Source organism: Coccidioides immitis, assembly GCF_000149335.2.
Source record: "Coccidioides immitis RS genomic scaffold supercont3.6, whole genome shotgun sequence".
NCBI lineage: Eukaryota > Fungi > Ascomycota > Eurotiomycetes > Onygenales > Onygenaceae > Coccidioides > Coccidioides immitis.
In genome coordinates, this window is record NW_004504312.1 from 341,216 (window position 1) to 359,037 (window position 17,822).

Below are 17,822 nucleotides of genomic sequence, written 5' to 3' on the forward strand. Positions count from 1 at the left end.
TAGAATAGCACGGCAGAGGTAGAGATCATTCTTGAGCCGATCCTTTGCTATCATGACCGCGTTTTATGCAGTCTCATGTATCATTTGTATGATAAGGTGTCTGCCTTACTAGTTACAAAAAGGCATTCAATTCATATTTTGCAGCAGTGTCTGCCCGGTCATTTCAACCTGAAGAATATCCTTTTTCATGCGCAACTGATTTGTCATGATGGAGGAGGCAAGTAAAAAGGGAATCCATTCATTAACCCATAAAAGACGTGCTTGTTTTAAGAAGGGCAGGTATAGCAAAACACCGTTTGGAAGAGTAACGGAAACCCAGGCCAAAGGAAACGACGACAAAGATAAAGAATTTACTCGCTGGCGGTGACAGCACGAGCTAATCAAACAGAAATGTTCGGTTAGCGGCGCTGAACAACGTAGAGCTATACAACGCGACAAATGTGTGTGAGAGATAGAGAGGCAAGTTCAACGTACTGTAAATGTTCATCTTCGAGTGTCCGACGACCTTCTTGATCTGACCCTTCTCCTCCAAATCAGCCAAAGCCTTGCGAGCCAAACTGCCGTTGATCTTTAGACGATCGACGAGGGTGGCAACGGTGATGAGACGGTACGACTGCACATCCTTGTAGAGTTTCTCCGAAGTGGTCTTATCGAGGACGACGGCGTGGTTGGCCTTGTCCTTAACTGTTTCGGGGGGAGCTTGTCAGCACATGTCTTTGATGACGGTATAGTAGTATCGAAAGAAAGCTATCTGGATGTATCGTGGAGGGTGCGGCAGTTCAAAGGCCACGGCAAGCGAAATATTCGAAGCGAGGGAAGACCGCGCTTGGAGAAAGAATCGTACCTTTGCCCTTGGACCACTTCTTCTTCTGCTTCTTGCCGCCGGAGCTTGCTGCGGGTGCCTAGTAGCAAACGTACATGTCAGCATTCTGCGTTATCGCATGTTGAATCAACTCGTCGGCCCTCGCTGAGCAAGGAGATAGACTCACCATGATGGATGAACTTGAGGTGCAGTTGTCGACGGAATGTTCAACACGAACTTCAAGATCGTCTGTCCAGGTTTGTTGGATGTTGCGAAATTGCGAGTGGGGGATGACTAAGCGAGCTTTAGCCCTAAGCCCTCGTTTCGCCTATCCCGGACTAGCTCTAACCTTAATTAACACTTCCGGCCGAAGCTCATTTTCTCTTGGTCTGGCGACGGGTTCCATGGGTGCGGCGACGACCCATGGGTGTGGAAGGGCGGGGTCTACTACAGCTTCCTGCAAAAAACAGCGTCACGGGTGATTCACAGTCGTGTGAAGCAAAGATGGTGAGGGCCATACAGCGTTGAGTTTTACCCAGCAAGGATGGTGGTGTCTTATTACTTGTCAGGTCAGCCCTTCAGTGTTCGATCATGTCCCTTTATATTGAACGTTAAAAATGACCTGTGGAGAGGTGGCCGCATGAAGAGTAGTTAAGCCAGGTTTTGCGCTTCAAGGATACATCAATCTCTCCTCCATTTTTAGGCTCAGGGAAAATCGATGGCTGATAATGAGGGTCGTTCTTCCCCCAGGCTTCTGACTGACCGAAACTCCGCTGAATGCCCTGATCCCAAAGGATATCCCATCGTGTAACCAGCATGCCAGGCAAACCAAACCAAACCACCAGCATCTCTAACCCAAGATGCATTGTATTTTCCACCATCCGCACGGGGTATTGGCACTATCCTCGGTGCACGTCCGCATATCCATTGGTGCACCGTTGCGACATCATCATCGTTTGTGGTCATTAGTAACTCCGGCTTCTCATTGCTCCAGAGCATATGTTTAATATTCGACTTTTGAACAAGAGCTCCTATCAGGTGTGGAGTAAAGTTTCGGATCGACCACATCCAGACAATATGTGGCAGTCCCTGGTCTATGGTAGCAAGCATAGTACCTATAGGATTAAACAACAGGGCAGAGATGGTCCGAGTGCCAGCAGCGATGGTATATGTAAATGGAAAAACCGGAGACTCTGGAGCGAGGGTGTATTCTCGCTCCAAGACAACAGAGCTGTTCTCCGTATAAACATTTCGCTCAATGGGCACTGACATCGGATCTCCAAGGGCCATCGCCAAGCCAAACTAATAGGGATTAGAATCAATCGCGTCACTGGACAAGAGAATAGAATACTCACAGTCTTCCCATTGATCAATTCAATTGTACCTCCCTGCTTCCCAAGAGCCAAGATACGTGAGTCAGGACTCCATTCGATCGTCTTCACTCCAAACCCAATCTCATTCCCAGCCCCAGTATACGTTCTGAAATATTGCCCATCCGCGGTGTAAATAGCCACTGCAGTCCCTGCAAGAGAAGCACCCCAACAAGCGATCCAAGCTCCATTTGGGCTGCATTTTAGTCCCTGAACATCGACCATTTGTAGAGTAGCGGTAGCAATACAGCCGTAAGTCCCTGGTTCATGGACGGACAAGATATCATTCCCTTCCACTTTAAGAAGCAATGCTAGATGTCCGGATCGTGGGCGGAATACATATCCATTCGGACCTGAGAATTTTGGGGCCTTGATAATACGCTGTTCACCGGTCTTCAAATTGAAAACCATAGCTTGGACATTGAACTCCAGAAAACAAATAATCTCATCTGCACTTGGCGTGAAATCGACATGGACGAAGCAGGTCCCTTCCCCAGCATCGATCTCAGCAGCCCAAGTTTCATCCTCGGGATCAAAAACCGAGATATGAGCGTTGCTGGCGCAGAGGACCCGCTGGATGCTGCTCTTAGTGAGGCAACTGGGTTTTGACCATTGGAGAAACCTCAGGCCACCTTTAATATCATCATGCAAGAATATCAGGCGAAGCAAACTGTCTTCTTGTGCAGTCTGATGTAGTTCCAAACAGCGGTCGTTCACGACGGCCACATACCGGCAATCCTCGGATATGACAGCAGGAATAGCACCTTGTCTATGTTAGGGGACCTTATTAGCATTCTAAGGGCATTGTGTAAACCTACTGTGGTGTTTGGCATTATTATTAGATGTCGACATTGGGCCCTTGTGAAGAGAGCAAGGCTTTTCGATCGAGTTGTCGCGACCATTGGGCGACTTTCTCCACTTTCTGAGCCCGGGGAGTTAAAAGTCCGGACCGTCTTCCCCCTCTCCGTTGCCCAAGCAAGATCCTGAGGTTGGACAACACGTCTAATTACTTTTTGGCGACGCCTAAAGGAATACAGGCACAATGTTTATGATGATCCCAGCTTCCTACTCCGTACTCTTGGGTTTTTCAAATTATGCACGTCAACGGTGGTTGATGAAGAGGGAGCTTGTGTCCACGGCAAGTCAAGTCGGTTCCCAAAGACTCGGTGAAAGGGTCTGAGAACCACACATCGCGTCGATCAACTCATGCTGAATAAGTCATAATGGCAAAGAGAGCTCATGGATCTATTATCTAGAGTACGGAGTACAGAGGATATTCCGTAGGACTACACATTTTACTCGCGCAACGGTCAGGTCAAAAATCGCGGTGCCCCGCCATACCTGGCATGCTCCTAACCTGGGGTGTGGACAGACGCCGAAACGTCCTCCAACTTCACCTTTTCACGGCATCATCGAAGAGGTATTCCGTGGGCTCCGTTCCATGATGATGAACGACATGAAGCATCCCGTTTTGTGTCGGCTTCTGCCGCTGCTGTGGCGCGACGCCATCGAAGCCTCAGGCAGCGAACACATGATGATCTTGGCAGACACAGCCTCTTGTGGCGTCAGCTAGGAAATCCGGTCATGTGACCATCACCCCTGTGCAGCCAAGCCACCACGTCTGCTGACTGATATCGTCGAGACCCAAGCTCTCTCGCGACAGCGGCAGGTAGCGTGAGTGGAATGCATGATACCAGAGGATTTGAAGAATGAAGTTGGAGCTTGGTTGCTTTCTGCGGTCCGTCCGCCTTTCCTCCGTAAGCCTCGGCTATATGGGTGATTGACGGGGTGCTCTTTGGACATGCCAGCGCCGATGAATGATAATGGGGCACAAACCCAAGCGAGCTTGGGGAGGGAATTACCGCTCGTTTATTCCACTTTTTATTTGGGAATTAATAATTGCCGGTCTGTCTAGCCTTGTGCAGGCCGCCAATCTGCAGTTTAAGCTTCTTTATTCTCCGACCGCTAGGCTAGGTTTGCAGCGGAATTTTTAGAAGCTCTCCTCTTCCGCCAACAAATGGACTAAAGACCGCGTATACGGTCATGGCCCCAGAAGAGCCAGCTAGTCCTGACTAAGATTGCTCTATTCGCTTGCATATGAAGTACTGCTGGCTTCCGAACAGCTGAACTTGCTTGTTTGAGCAAACTATGTCTGTTGATGTATCAAACTTGGGGGAAACCTTGAAAACCCGGAATGTCTCTCCAGAATGCCAACTGGCTTCCCCAGATATAGTTAGTTATGCTCTTCAACTGCAGATTTGTCATCGGGTTCCGAAAATAGAGCAACAAGAAAGCCTGCTGCTGGATTCAAGAACAGGAAACACTCGGGGAAATCCAGGTGGCGGCGGCAATTCACGGCCATCCCCGTGGGGGCATCTCGAAATCATCGAAACCAACGCGGCCCATCCAGCGTCTTGGCCTTGCATGTTTGGATTCCACTCCGTGCGCGGTCCTGAATTTGTCGATTTTTTATTGACTGATGCTCCATATGCAGCATCCGCTCCTCATGTTCTAGAAGATTTTAGACTCCTCCACCTCGATGCACCCTGATGAGTGAACAGCAGTCTGCCAAGGCTGGTTTCCAGGATTGCCCACCGGGTTACGGGAGTAAGGATACGTTCCGAGTTCGTGCATAGATATTTTTTTTTTTTTTTTTTTTGGGTAAACCTTGCCTAATACAAGGACTCGAAGGGCGCGCGGAATTTTCCGCTGGCAGTTTCGAGGCTTTCGCCCTCTCTCAGATATATACTTTTGCTGCGTCTCAAATTCTAGCTCTCAGACGGCTATTCCAGCATGGCGATCTGCATCCCGTCACCCGTTACGGATTACTGAGTACGGAGTACTCCGTACTGGTTAAGCGAATATTCCACGAACCTTCTGGCGTAAACCTAACTATATTCCGAGTAGACTTTTCGGCGATCCACTTGGTACTACTCCGTGCTCCGTAGGCCGTATGTCATCGGCATTCAGCCCCGCGTCGAGAAAAAGAGTAGGGAGGAAAAGAAGGAGATATTATTGGGCTTTGGCAGCTTCCCAAAAGTCGTGTGAGAGCAAGTAATCACATCTCTGGCCAGATCCAGGCTATCTGGATGTTCCCTGAAGGTGACCAGCCGTCAAGGGCAGTTCTGCTGTTCCCATCGCAGAATGGCCCCCGCGTAGTCCGACCCGCCGGAACTCCCACACGTTGCAGCTGCTGAAATTTTTCTGCTCCGGCTGCCCGACCCGGCGAGTTGAGAGTTGTTCTGATTCCTGTGCACACAACGTGGATGCGTGGGGGGGAGCTTTGAAAAGTTGACACAAGTCCGAACCCGAGCAGAATGATCAGCGCAGAAACGCGCCCTGTGAGGCCCACTTTCTTCTAGAGAAAACTCTGGAAAGTTTGCTCCACAAGCAATTCCTCAACCCAGTTCCTTCATCTGCCATCGGGATGGCGGGTGACGAGGTTGAACAAGTGCGAATTTTTTTGGTTATCTGAGCGAAGGAGGCGAAACCGGCTAAGACGAGTCAGGAATAACTTCATGCTACTAATCCTGGGTTTCTCAAGGTTTGCGGCGACCAGTGGGAACGAAGCCAACCAATCATGAACGCTGGGCGCCTTTCTCGCAACTGGAATCATCCTTGAGAGATTGCGGAGAGCCAGGGATAGAGGGACTCGGTGCCAGAGAAATGCCAAGAGCTGCTCGTTGAGCCCTGATAAAGCTGCTCTCCATCCCACCTCTGTCTCCCGTCCGCCATCGCCCAAACCTCTGCCGATTTCGTCAGGCTCGTTCGTTTCATCGGGACTATCTGCCTCTGACACGATCGCTAGGCTTCTGATCGCGTCTCTTCCGGCACCCCCGACCGCCCCACATTCATTCGTGACCATGTGTTGAGGTGACAAATTCTTGACTGCTTCGAATTTTTATTCTATATCATCCCCTAGCTACTCATCTATACGACAGGGAGCGCAGATATCAATTTCTCCGGAAAGGGGAAAAAAAGTAAAAAAGGAAAAAGAAAAAAAAAAAAAAAAAACAAAAAGAGAGGGCGAAGAAAGAAACAATCATGGGCGTCGAACACAAGCAAGGAAGCGGGATGATCGCCGACGCGGAGGCGATGCGTGTCGCATCGTGGGACGAAGGCCTCCAAAAGCAACCAGAGGGTTCTTTTGCGCAACGCATCATCAATAGCTTCAAGAGGGATCCCAACGCCTATATCTCACAACCAATAAGCTCGAATACGGAAGGATTCGATGCCGAGGGCGCCGCGGCCGCGACGGCTGCGTCGCCGTTGAAACGGCGATTGAAGTCGAGACATCTGCAGATGATTGCCATTGGAGGCTCGATAGGTATGTGCTTGTTTATTCGCTGAGTCTGGAGTGGAGATTTCTGTTCCGTCCAGCATGTCCTACTCTGCTGCGGCATTATCGCTTATCATGTCGTCAAGGAACGGGTCTTTTCGTCGGTTCCGGTAGATCATTGGCAACCGGAGGACCGGCTTCGGTTGTCATTGCTTTTTGTTTGATCGGCATCATGTTGTACGCAACTATCCATGCCCTCGGTGAACTGGCCGTCATGTACCCCGTTGCCGGAGCGTTTGCTCACTATTCGACGCGATTTCTGGACCCTGCATGGGGTTTCGCCATGGGTTGGAATTACGCGATCCTATGGCTTACCTTGCTTCCTCTCGAGATCGTCGCAGCTGCTATCACCGTCGGCTACTGGGAAGCCGATGTATCTCCGGCTGCCTGGGTTGCTATGTTCTATGTGCTCATTGTCGTTATCAACTTGTTCGGTGTCCTTGGATACGGCGAGGCGGAATTCGTCTTTTCGATTATCAAAGTCATCGCTGTCATCGGGTTCATGTAAGAAATCCACATTTCGCCGATGCTCGAAAAGTATTGATGGATTCTAACAATTTTTCAATAGCATTCTAGGTATTGTATTGAACTGTGGCGGTGGCCCGAACGGCGACTATATCGGCGGTAGGTTTTGGCATAATCCGGGTGCGTTCAACAATGGATTCAAAGGTCTGTGCAGCGTGTTCGTCACGGCTGCATTTACCTTTGGTGGTGGAGAACTGGTGGGTTTAGCTGCGGCCGAAACTGCAAATCCACGAAAATCTATCCCTACCGCGGTCAAGCAGGTATTCTGGCGTATTGTCTTGTTCTACATCGTGTCCATGGTCATCGTTGGCCTGCTTGTGCCGTACACTGACGAGAGATTGCTAAACGGTTCCTCTACTGATGTCAAAGCGTCGCCGTTCGTCATCGCAATCAGCGATGCTGGAATCAAAGGTCTTGACTCGGTGATGAATGCGGTTATCCTGATCTCTGTTCTGTCTGTTGGCAACGCTGCTATCTACGGCTCGTCGCGTACCTTGACCGCCTTGGCTGAGCAGCACCAGGCTCCTGCTCTCCTTGCGTATATCGATCGAAAGGGCCGTCCCCTAATGTCCATCCTTGTTGCTTCTTGCTTTGGTCTTCTGGGATTCCTCGCTGCTACGCCAAAGCAGCAGGAAGCTTTCACGTGGATGTTGGCGATTTCCGGCCTTTCATCCGTCTTCACTTGGGCCTCCATCTGTCTTGCTCACATCCGATTCCGTCGAGGCTGGAAGATCCAGGGCCATAGCCTTGATGAACTTCCCTTCAGAGCCCAAGGTGGCGTCATCACCTCCTGGATTGGATTCATTATCAACTGCATTGTCCTTGTTGCGCAGTTCTGGACTGGGTTCGCCCCTATCGGCTATGGGGAATTGTCGCACTCCGAGAGAGTCAAAACCTGGTTCTCGACCTACCTCGCTGCACCGATTGTGCTAACATTTTACATTACATATAAACTATGGTACCGCACATCTATTGTGCATGCGAAGGATATGGATCTTACCACCGGGCGGCGAGATTTGAATCTGCAGCACTTGATTGCGGAGGAGAAGGCCGAAAGGGAGAGCTGGCCAAAATGGAAGCGGGTGTACAAAGCTTTCTGTTGATTTCAATTTCACGAAGGTTAGATTTTGTATGCGTGTACGGAGTATATAGAGTATCCTATTTTATCGACAGCGATTACGGTGTTAGCTTTGTGTATAGTATCTTAAAAAAAAAATATCGAACAATGCTTTTGACTGCACTGCGAACAGAGCGAGACACGGTGGTTATTTGCAACTTGGATGAAGCGCGATGACAAATTGCTGCGGAGACAGAAAGGTCACTGTCGATCGCAAACTGCCACCATCAGTCATGGGCAGACTTACGCCCTTCCGAGCCAAAATCCTCCCAGCCTTTTCGGCCAAGACAGTTCCCCGGTTGCCCCCAGCGAGCTCGCACTCCACTCCTTGCCCCGTGGAGGTGACTAATAGGCCTGCATTGCCGCCAGCTTACGCTGTAACTACTCCGTACTCCGTATAAGAATGGGCTTGTGCCACATTTGACACTTGCTAGACATCCCAGAATGCGTCTCCTGAGGTAACTAGACGACAAACCGGCAGTTTCTAGCTGAAGTCCCGCAGAGTTGTTCCAGCAACCATGACGTACTGTTCAAGCGCGCCCCGATGGCTTGCGCGGGGCGGACGCTGGCCAATCTCCCACCTACGGGCGCAGCAACTCCGAAGAACTCAGAGCATAGCCGCGACGGCGTGCAATGGCGCTGCCCCAGTCTCATCCACGTCACCCTACTCACTACTACCGTCTCAGCCATCTAAGCATCCTACTCCGCCGACATCCGCTCGTCAAGCGGCTCTCAAGCAAGCAAAGCCCTTCTCCGCGTTCCTTACCGACACATTCAACCGCCAACATGACTATCTGCGCATCAGTATCACGGAGCGCTGCAACCTACGATGCCTATACTGCATGCCAGAAGAGGGCGTCCCGCTCTCGCCTCCCGCGCATCTCCTTACGACTCCGGAGATAGTATACCTGTCTACGCTCTTCGTGTCACAAGGTGTGACCAAGATCCGTTTGACGGGCGGTGAACCCACCGTGCGAAAGGATATCATACCGATGATGCAGCAGATTGGGAAATTGCGACGAGATGGTCTGCGAGAGCTGTGTCTGACGACGAATGGTATATCTTTACACAGGAAGTTGGATAGTATGGCCGAAGCGGGGCTCACAGGGGTTAATCTGAGCCTGGACACGCTGGATCCATTCCAGTTCCAACTTATGACTCGCCGCAAGGGTTTTGAGGCTGTGATGAAGAGCATCGATCGGATCCTGGAAATGAACGAGCTTGGTGCGAGGATCAAGTTGAAGATCAACTGCGTGGTTATGCGGGGCCTGAACGATCGAGAAATCATACCGTTCGTGGAAATGGGCCGTGAGAAACCAGTCGAGGTGCGATTCATTGAATACATGCCGTTCGACGGGAACAAATGGAGCCAAGGCAAGATGTTTCCGTATAAAGATATGCTACGCGTGATCCGCGAGAAGTATCCGAGCCTGGAGAAAGTCCAGGACCACAAGAACGATACCAGCAAGACCTACCAAGTTCCCGGTTTCGCGGGACGGGTTGGCTTCATAACTAGCATGACACATAATTTCTGCGGGACCTGTAATCGACTCCGCATCACGAGTGATGGGAACCTGAAAGTTTGCCTCTTTGGAAATGCTGAGGTTTCACTTCGGGATATGATTAGGAAAGAGAATAGCGGCGAGCCGATTGATGCCCAGGCTCTGCAAACGCTAGGCCTCCTAGAATCCGCTCAACAGTCTGCTCGAGCAGAACGGGAGGGACTTGATGTCCATGAGCGGGAACGACAGCTGCTAGATATTATCGGAGCAGCGGTGAAGCGGAAGAAGGCCAAGCATGCAGGCATGGGAGAGCTTGAGAACATGAAGAATCGGCCTATGATATTGATCGGTGGGTAGGTTTATGTTTCTATAATCATGCTTAGTTGGCGTAGCAGAGGGGTTTTGGAGTATCCGGCGTGAAATTAGAACTATGACCTTTACGAATTCTATGAATAATGATGATGATGATGATGATGACCGTCTGTTAAATGAATTAGCTGCATGTTATGGCTCTGAAAAATGCTCTGCTGATCTTGTTTTCGATTAGATGAACCAAATTACACGCCTGTTTCCGCTACATCAGTTTTGGGACAGAGCGGCCACATGCGCAGAAGCCGATTTGCACGGCAGAAAGCATGGACCAGCATTCCAACCTACATTTTACCATCATTTACCCCGTCAGTATGTCGTGCCTACTCGACCAAGCAGCCCAAGAATCTCCAAGCAACGCCCGAAGCCAATCAAGCTTCCAAACCCGGAGCGCCAGATCTCCCAACAACTTCACATCCAGTCCTTCCGCATCTAACGCCCAAAGAGACCGTACATATGACCTCCATCTCCCACAAACCGGAAACAGCCCGTCTTGCCACAGCCGTCTGTCGAATAATCTTTTCTAACGGGACACCCTACTCCCTCCTAACCACAGGGGAAGGCTACACTAAGAAAGGCGATGTGCTTTCCGTGGCACGCATAGCAGGGATTATGGCTGCAAAGAAGACGGCAGACATCGTTCCGCTAGCTCACCCGGGATTAGGAATTACAGGCGTAGAGGTTGATATCCAGGCTTGCCCGTCGTCGGGTTCGGATCTAGAGAGTGGTAATTGTCCGCATGGAAGTGTCTTAATTACGTCAACAGTGCACTGTTTTGGACGAACCGGCGTGGAGATGGAGGCGCTGACGTCCGTAGTCGGAGCTGCATTGACGGTGTTTGATATGTGCAAGGCTGTTGATAAAGGGATGGTTATTGGAGAGGCGAGGGTTGTCCGCAAGAAGGGAGGCAAGAGTGGAGATTGGGAGGAGGGCAAGAGTGTTGGTGGTGGTGGTGGTGTATAACCGTGCACATAACATGATGCTTGTGGTGTAAGAGAAGAAAGAAAAAAGTAGCCGATAATGGATTGTTTAAAGAGGACCAAAGGAGCCAAAACGAATCCCATTTCTATTGGTACCCAAAACGGCCATTAATTCAAACCATGCCCAGAATATGCCTAGTAAATCCAGGCCACCTTTAAAGTCACGTATCCTTCCCCTTTTCTAGATCCTCAAGTAAATTAAATATAAAACATCGTGTCTTGCAGGTTCGGATGCACACCTTGCATCCAGCGGTTATTGTTCCCTTGGTACTGCCCAGGCAAAGCATTATTGAAAACGGAATATAAATAGCATCTTCCACGCTCACAGACAATGTCAGCGTAATACGCTGGGGTGGCGATGGACACTGAGCGTGCAGCACGGCCATATACCCATGTAAGGTCATGGGTCTTGGTGGAGTTGGTTATTAGACTGTTATTATATCAAGAAAAGAGGCACCAAAAAGGGCAACGGGACGAAAAGACTTACAATACTTTGTAGCTGATCAGCCGTGAAGTTGTTCGAGTCATGGAGTACGACATAGTGAGCCGGACGACTCGTGCCTTGGATACCTGCATGAGAGACCATGAAGAAGTCAAAGTTGCGTTCCATGGTGCAGTAGCGGTCGACAACAGTTCCGGGAGTCACGTTTCCTTTTTTATCGGCCGCATCGAGATTCAAGGGATAAAACCTATTTTGTCGTGATTAGAGGAAGTGTCGGAGTAAATAATAAATGTGCAGCTTCGAGGAAAGGAAAATGGCATACCTAGTGTGATGTCTCTTCCCGACAATCAACAGTGTGATTTTTGGTAAACTCCTGCCAGCGTAGTGCTGCTCTACCGCCGACTGAATCTGAACGAGCTCTGTATCAAGCACTTCCTGATACTGGCTCTCAGAGACGCCGTCACGATATACAATGATTCTTGCCGGAAGTTTGTCTTGATCCTTCCATGCGCGTAATCTGTCTGTGACCATACGCTCAAGAACTGACTCCACCATTTCCTTGCGGTGCTCTTGGGTGGTTATACTCGCAGGCCATTGCGCGAGTGTCGGGTCGTTGTTGGCAACCACGGCAGAAATGCTGGGAGCACCGGACTGAGAATCCGTACCAGTTGGATGGGTGACATCGATGCCGATGAACATCGTTGTCCGTATAATGTCGTGGATTCTCCCATCGCTTTGAATCTCATGATTGATTCCCCCCAGTTTGAGGTTGATTTTTAGAGCTATGTTTTCCACAGCCCCACCATCTGTCTTGAAGGTGATGCGCTTTTCCTTCTTCACATACTTTTCGGTAACGCAGGTGTTCGGAATTCCGGTCACAATGTCTCCATAGTATTTCACATACGAGTATACCTGCTGGTCAAACCTTGGCAGGAGCACAATGACATATGGTGTCCGCATGTTTTTGAATTGCTGGAAAGCTTGTCTGTACCGATTCTCATCCGCCCTGTGGGTGGCAGGTATGCGAATGCGTGTTGACCCACTGTCGCGCCAGTTGATATCATACCCTTGGAGAGTTTGTTTCAGCGACTTGAGGAAATCTTCGGGTTCACTCTTGAAGGTTCCAACAGTGATAACGCCGATAGGATTGGTCCCTGGCAGGTGGCCCGCTTTCCTGAATAAATGCCCAGTGAAATTCCATGATCCACACTCCAAAGAAGGCATAGAGTCCATTTTGTATTTGAGTCGGGGTGGTGAAAGTACCATGCCTTTAACAGAGAGTAACTCGTGGGCGATATCAATCCCGAATTTCTCCTTCTATGGGCATAACTGTGTTAGTGATCAAACATACAAAGCGTCAAGCAGCTTTTCATAAACCGAAGGCAGCTTACCGGGCCCTCTCTTCGCCCGACTCCCATAAGGTTCAAACCCTGGCCGGAAATATCCAACGCGTTTGCTGTAGGATTGCGGCAAGCAATCCTTATCATATTAGTGGTTTGATCCGGAGAGAGTTTCTGGCGAGCAACCTGGCCTTCAATAATATTGCAGTATTCCGCTGGAAGGTAGCATTGCCTGTCCCTGGATCCGACGTTGATCACGATTTGGTTATCTTCAAGGATTACGTTGTACTCTAAAAGGAAATGTTAGCAAGAATTGAAACCTATTGCCGGGTTGTAGTCTGGCGACATACGCCTTCTAAAGTATTCTTTGACACTGATATATCTCGCAGGCTGTCCTTGAGGCCACCAAAAATTAACTTCCGACGGCCCAGCAGCCTTGCCTTCCGAATTTTTTGCGACTTCGAAAATGGTCCTGGTCTGATGTCTTTGTCCATGGGTTGTCTTGACGCGGACCTTTCGCAAAAACCTGTCGAGTATGCCAGTGCGTCTGCTGTCCCCCTCTGCTGCTGTAAAGGGGACCACTTCTTCCGATACGTCCTTCAAATTTCCTGCTCTATAAAATGCGGCAGTGGATACGTTTAGGTTCAAAAGCAGTCGGCCAGTCGATGGCTTGACAGAATGAAAAAAGCCTCGTCTTGCCTCTAGACCACCCCCAAGTGAGAGATCCTCAGTGGGGTTGAGAAAGAAATGTCTGCTTTGACCAACACATTGTATTCTTGGAGTATGATTCGGAAACCGTGCCACGGCCATGTTCAACGCTTGGATCGCCATATTTCTTTCATCTCTGTCATATGACTCAAACGGTGATCTTAAATCTGCCAGCAACTGTGCCATTCGATATGAACGACTATATTGAAGAGTGACGGTATGGCTTTGGGTGCCTGTTTCACCGTCTTCATAGTACCCAACGCGAATGTTCTGCGGGCTGAGCTTCTTGACGCAAATCAGCTTATCCACATAATTCGTCGCCACGGATTCATTATTCAGTGGGGGTTGCTGAAGCAATAACGTGAACAGACGTCGTTTGACCCGAAGAGACATAGTTGCTTGAAAATGCACATTGAATTCATAGAAGACAAGGCTACTGATACCACTGATCTCGAAATAATTGGCGAGTAGATTCACAGTTGGGTGATTTCCATAGCCGGGCCTCATTGGAAGGGAGAACTTGTGGTCCGCAAGTTTCAGATTCCCGAGCTTGAGTGTTAAATCCTTTTGGTTCTCCTTGACGATGTCATCTTCCAGGCTCTTGACACCCTGAGATGGTTGATGGGTGGACTTTTTGTAATCGCTAAAAAAGTAAATGTCAGCGCCTCATAGAATCAGTGGCTATTATCTGGCTACAGAGCATACTTGTATAGCTTTGGTGGCTCGTTGCTTTTGCATCTATAACCCTGTGAGCCGCCCTGGTTTCCCCAGCTTCCCTGGCTGTTGTGCGGTGAATCATTGAACGAGCGCTGAGGATAAGAACCACGGCCTCTTCCGCCCTGGCTATGCCCTCTGTGGGCTCCTCGACCTCGGCTTGGCTCATTTCGACGTCCATCACCTCCGAATTGAGCTCCTCCTCTCCCTCGACCGGAGCCATGACCTGCAGGGAGCTGGCCATGGCCATGGCCATTCCGATTTCTTCGATTGTTCTGTACTATCGTGAATCCGTCATTATCGACGTTGCTCTCAGGCGGAGCACGGCTTTCTCCAGCGGATTGTGCTAGTGGCGGACTCCTTGCGGAGCTGGCGACCTGAGCAAAAGTCCTCCCTTGGTTCCAAGGGTTACCTGGATTGTTGGACCCTCTCTGGCCGGAAGACATGTTGAGAAATTAGGGGCGATGTCCTGGCTTGGTCTGATACTTGGAGTAGATGATGGTACTTTCTTGAACACCTCAAGCTCGGACAGAAGAACATATTTATAGAAGACATGGAGATACGAACTTCCCCAGTCAAATGCAAAAATATCGCATTTGCCAATGAAAGCAAATACCAGACAAAGAGGAACAACGAGCAATCAGATAAAGCGGGCAGTCCCTTCTCGGTGATCGATGGGCCATTATGCCTGAAGTTGGCAAACATGCCTCTCAAAGGCGCAACTCCAGAGTGAAAGGAGTAGTCCAGGGAGTACAACGGCCAAAATACAACAATGGCCTTACGTATTCGAGAATCTGCAAATGTTAAGGGTCAGAAAGCGTAAAGAGAAGGACTTTAGTTGGATAAATCTGTAGTCGGGTAAGGGTGCTTTTAGAGCATGCAACCTTATCGAGCGGTTGGGGTCGGGAAACATGGGCGGGAAACGGAGAACGGCTTCGCATGAAAGCAGCATTCGAATGATGTTTTGGCTCTTCTTTGATTGCCAATAGCCGCAACATTTTCATTAAATCTCAAATGCCATTAATGAAGCAATAGATGTTCTTTTGTAGCTAGTTAGTAAAACACGCTAGAGGCACTTCGATGTCGCGAACTGTATATGCATACAACGAGAATCCATTGAGCCCTCTCATCCCTATTCTAACAAAAAAAAAAAAAGATTCAAAGAGCAGGATACCTACTATGAAGCCTCACTCGATTCTTCATCCTCACTACCGCCGTCCACCATTGCCTGATCGGCTTCTTCATCGCCTTTTTCATCTTTTCTTTGGCGCTCCTCCCTGCGACTCCTCTCAAGGATCTTTGCCCGCTCAGTTCTTTGCGCTCTTTGGGTCTTGACAAAGGCACCCAACGGCGTCGAATCCCATTCAGTATCTTTCAAGAATCCCTCCACCTCCGCACGGTCTTTTGGCGTGAATGTTACCTTCGATCTCCGCTCTTCAATCCAACGGCTATTGGCTTCCACCTTTTGCACCAGTAAGGCAAACATCTGATTAATCTTCACATTTTTATTTCCTAACGAGCGAGATGAAACCTCTTTCAACCAGCGCTTAAGCATGACTATCACGGGCAGAGAAAGCTCGGGAAAGGCAATATTTTTTGTCCAAAGAACAAAGAACTCCGATAAAAGTTCTGAAACTTCCTCCGCAACACCGTCCTGGTAGATGCGGGTTCGCAAATAGGTCTTTGGAGCACGGATACAGGTCGAAAATTCTAGCGGTTTTAGCGTGCTTGCTTTTGGAGGAGTCTTCATTTCGGAGGACAGAAGCACCTCTAATAAAACGGAGGCTAGAGGGATATATGTTCCAGTTGCGAGAGACAAGCGAAGGAGAGCACGCGTTAGCTGGAAACGGAGAGGGAAATATTGCGCCGTGGGGATTAGACGCATAGCTCCAATAGTAATCTGCACAACGGGGTAGATGAGGGGCCTCAACACGGATTGCTTGCCCGCCTTGGCCTCGGTCATTGAATCGCAATGTGCAGATAACATACGGGACCAGAAGTCAAGTGAATGGACGTACTGCCAGTTGTAAACTGTCTTGTATGAGTCCTTTGTGGGATTGGTAATGCTGCTTCGCAGGTGAATGGCTAGCTGACGGATAGATGTGAACCCGGTGGTGTAGGCGATGTCTTGATCTAAGCCCCAGAGCTCAGCGGCAGAGTTTTTCATTAAATTAATTCCAGCAAGGGTGTGAACTGTCGTGCTCCTGCTTCCTTTCACGATCCCTTCATAAGTCGCTTTCAAGACGGCTTCACGAATCCCAGCATCTCCAATTACCATTAACCGACGAAGTACCAGGAATGCCGATATCCTCGTGGCTTCAGAATTTGAAGAGTCGGACCAATGTCCGACAACCGTTTTGATAATAACTTTGAGTAGTTTTCTGAATTGTAAGAGATAGGGGAGCATTGGTGTAATGGACGATAGCGTAAGCCTCAATGCAGCTGCATCGGATAAATTCGTGAGGAGCTGATGGATAGACGATGTGTGTGATTTGATGAGAGGTGTTAGAGTCTTGAACTTCTTCGAATCCATCGACACTCTAACCTTCCTGCCTGCAGTCTCTCTTACGGGTATGTGATGATTCAGCACCTTCGGAACGTGTTCAAGTGCAGTAACGAGTACTTGATGGTATACGTCCGGGTCTGAGATATTGAACCTGCGATCCTGCGCGTCCTCTTCATCGACATAAGCAGCTGTTCGGAACGCCAGGACAGCCTGACGGGTGGCTCTCAAGGAGTTTGACTCAGACATCGATCTCTGCCATTGTTGGACGGTAGAAAGCTGTAGAGTCTTCGCCGGTGTTCCCTCCTCGGCTTTGTCGGTCTTCTTTTTCTTGCGCGGGATTGATTCTTCTTCGTCGCTCTCACTGAGCCCGTCCACCTCCGCAAGATCACCATGGTCGCCGAATTCAAGTAGTTCAGCATCGTTCTCCTGCAAATATTTGTAGAACTCGGGATCCTTCTCCTTGAGTGCTTCGAGCTGTCCCACGTGAGCGTCCATGTCGTCCATCTCGCTTTCTGATCCGCTCGCATTCGTAGTATCGCCGCTCTGAATATCCTCGTCTTCACTTTCTATAGATGGTGCTTCGCCACCAGCTTGCTCCGTCCTTTTCCGCTTCCCAGTTTTCGGCGGTACGTCCTTGTTTTTCGAGCTTTTCGTTGCGCTGGTTTGTGGGATGTCGAAACCGCCAGCGAAGAAATCGTCAACATCCATCGCTTCAAAACCATTTTGTTTGTCAACATTTATTGCAGAAGTCTGCTCTTCCTCTTCTTCCGCAGCTTGTTTTGCAGCATTTTTGGCCTTCTTCTTTTCCTTCAGCTGGTGTCGCTGCTTGACCTTTGCAAATTCGCGTCGGCGGTCGATCGTGTCTCTGAGATGCTTTTTGCCGAATTTTTTCGTTGACTTCTTCGCGGAGCCCGCCATCGTCGCTGACCACTCCAATAGAGTGGCTATTAAATGCGATTGCGGTGTAGTAGAGGGACCTGAACCAGTGTCAAGTTTAAAGCCGAATTTTCCTAGAGTGCTTTTTCGCCGGGGCGAATTTTTGCCCGGCCGCACGCACGGACCACTCCGTCCCTCCAACAGCCAAACCGACGCCCAAACAGCCCGTCCG

General features: G+C 49.5%; 7 protein-coding genes across 7 annotated transcripts; 3 read left to right on the plus strand and 4 right to left on the minus strand.

The window, feature by feature from the left end:
* Positions 1-43: 43 nt before the first annotated feature.
* CIMG_13672 (40S ribosomal protein S25) lies at positions 44-1,017 on the minus strand. Its single transcript, XM_004446236.1, has 4 exons — positions 990-1,017; positions 845-902; positions 475-684; positions 44-376 (listed from the first exon to the last, which is right to left on the minus strand). Exons 1-4 carry the CDS (start codon positions 990-992, stop codon positions 351-353), a joined length of 297 nt encoding a protein of 98 aa, XP_004446293.1. The 5' UTR covers positions 993-1,017; the 3' UTR covers positions 44-350.
* Positions 1,018-1,307: 290 nt separating this feature from the next.
* On the minus strand, positions 1,308-3,040 carry CIMG_13673 (small subunit ribosomal protein S25e). Its single transcript, XM_004446237.1, has 3 exons — positions 2,991-3,040; positions 2,158-2,936; positions 1,308-2,104 (listed from the first exon to the last, which is right to left on the minus strand). The coding sequence occupies exons 1-3, from the start codon at positions 3,022-3,024 to the stop codon at positions 1,508-1,510; spliced, it is 1,410 nt and encodes a 469-aa protein (XP_004446294.1). The 5' UTR covers positions 3,025-3,040; the 3' UTR covers positions 1,308-1,507.
* Positions 3,041-3,157: 117 nt separating this feature from the next.
* CIMG_13674 (uncharacterized protein) lies at positions 3,158-4,477 on the plus strand. Its single transcript, XM_004446238.1, has 2 exons — positions 3,158-3,346; positions 3,429-4,477. Exons 1-2 carry the CDS (start codon positions 3,215-3,217, stop codon positions 3,615-3,617), a joined length of 321 nt encoding a protein of 106 aa, XP_004446295.1. The 5' UTR covers positions 3,158-3,214; the 3' UTR covers positions 3,618-4,477.
* A 1,739-nt stretch (positions 4,478-6,216) lies between these two features.
* Positions 6,217-8,280, plus strand: CIMG_03051 (amino acid permease; the record flags this gene model as incomplete). The annotated part of the gene is made up of 3 exons (XM_001243609.2): positions 6,217-6,499; positions 6,598-7,015; positions 7,080-8,280. 3 exons carry the CDS (start codon positions 6,217-6,219, stop codon positions 8,137-8,139), a joined length of 1,761 nt encoding a protein of 586 aa, XP_001243610.1. The 3' UTR covers positions 8,140-8,280.
* A 321-nt stretch (positions 8,281-8,601) lies between these two features.
* On the plus strand, positions 8,602-11,186 carry CIMG_03052 (molybdenum cofactor biosynthesis protein A). The gene is made up of 2 exons (XM_001243610.2): positions 8,602-10,004; positions 10,203-11,186. Exons 1-2 carry the CDS (start codon positions 8,672-8,674, stop codon positions 10,985-10,987), a joined length of 2,118 nt encoding a protein of 705 aa, XP_001243611.2. The 5' UTR covers positions 8,602-8,671; the 3' UTR covers positions 10,988-11,186.
* Positions 11,187-11,202: 16 nt separating this feature from the next.
* CIMG_03053 (uncharacterized protein) lies at positions 11,203-14,654 on the minus strand (the record flags this gene model as incomplete). Its single annotated transcript, XM_001243611.2, has 6 exons — positions 11,203-11,412; positions 11,492-11,693; positions 11,769-12,763; positions 12,838-13,076; positions 13,137-14,137; positions 14,200-14,654. The coding sequence occupies 6 exons, from the start codon at positions 14,652-14,654 to the stop codon at positions 11,203-11,205; spliced, it is 3,102 nt and encodes a 1,033-aa protein (XP_001243612.2).
* Positions 14,655-15,205: 551 nt separating this feature from the next.
* Positions 15,206-17,695, minus strand: CIMG_03054 (ribosome assembly protein Noc2). Its single transcript, XM_001243612.2, has one exon. The coding sequence runs from the start codon at positions 17,630-17,632 to the stop codon at positions 15,386-15,388; it is 2,247 nt and encodes a 748-aa protein (XP_001243613.1). The 5' UTR covers positions 17,633-17,695; the 3' UTR covers positions 15,206-15,385.
* Between the last annotated feature and the right edge of the window lie 127 nt (positions 17,696-17,822).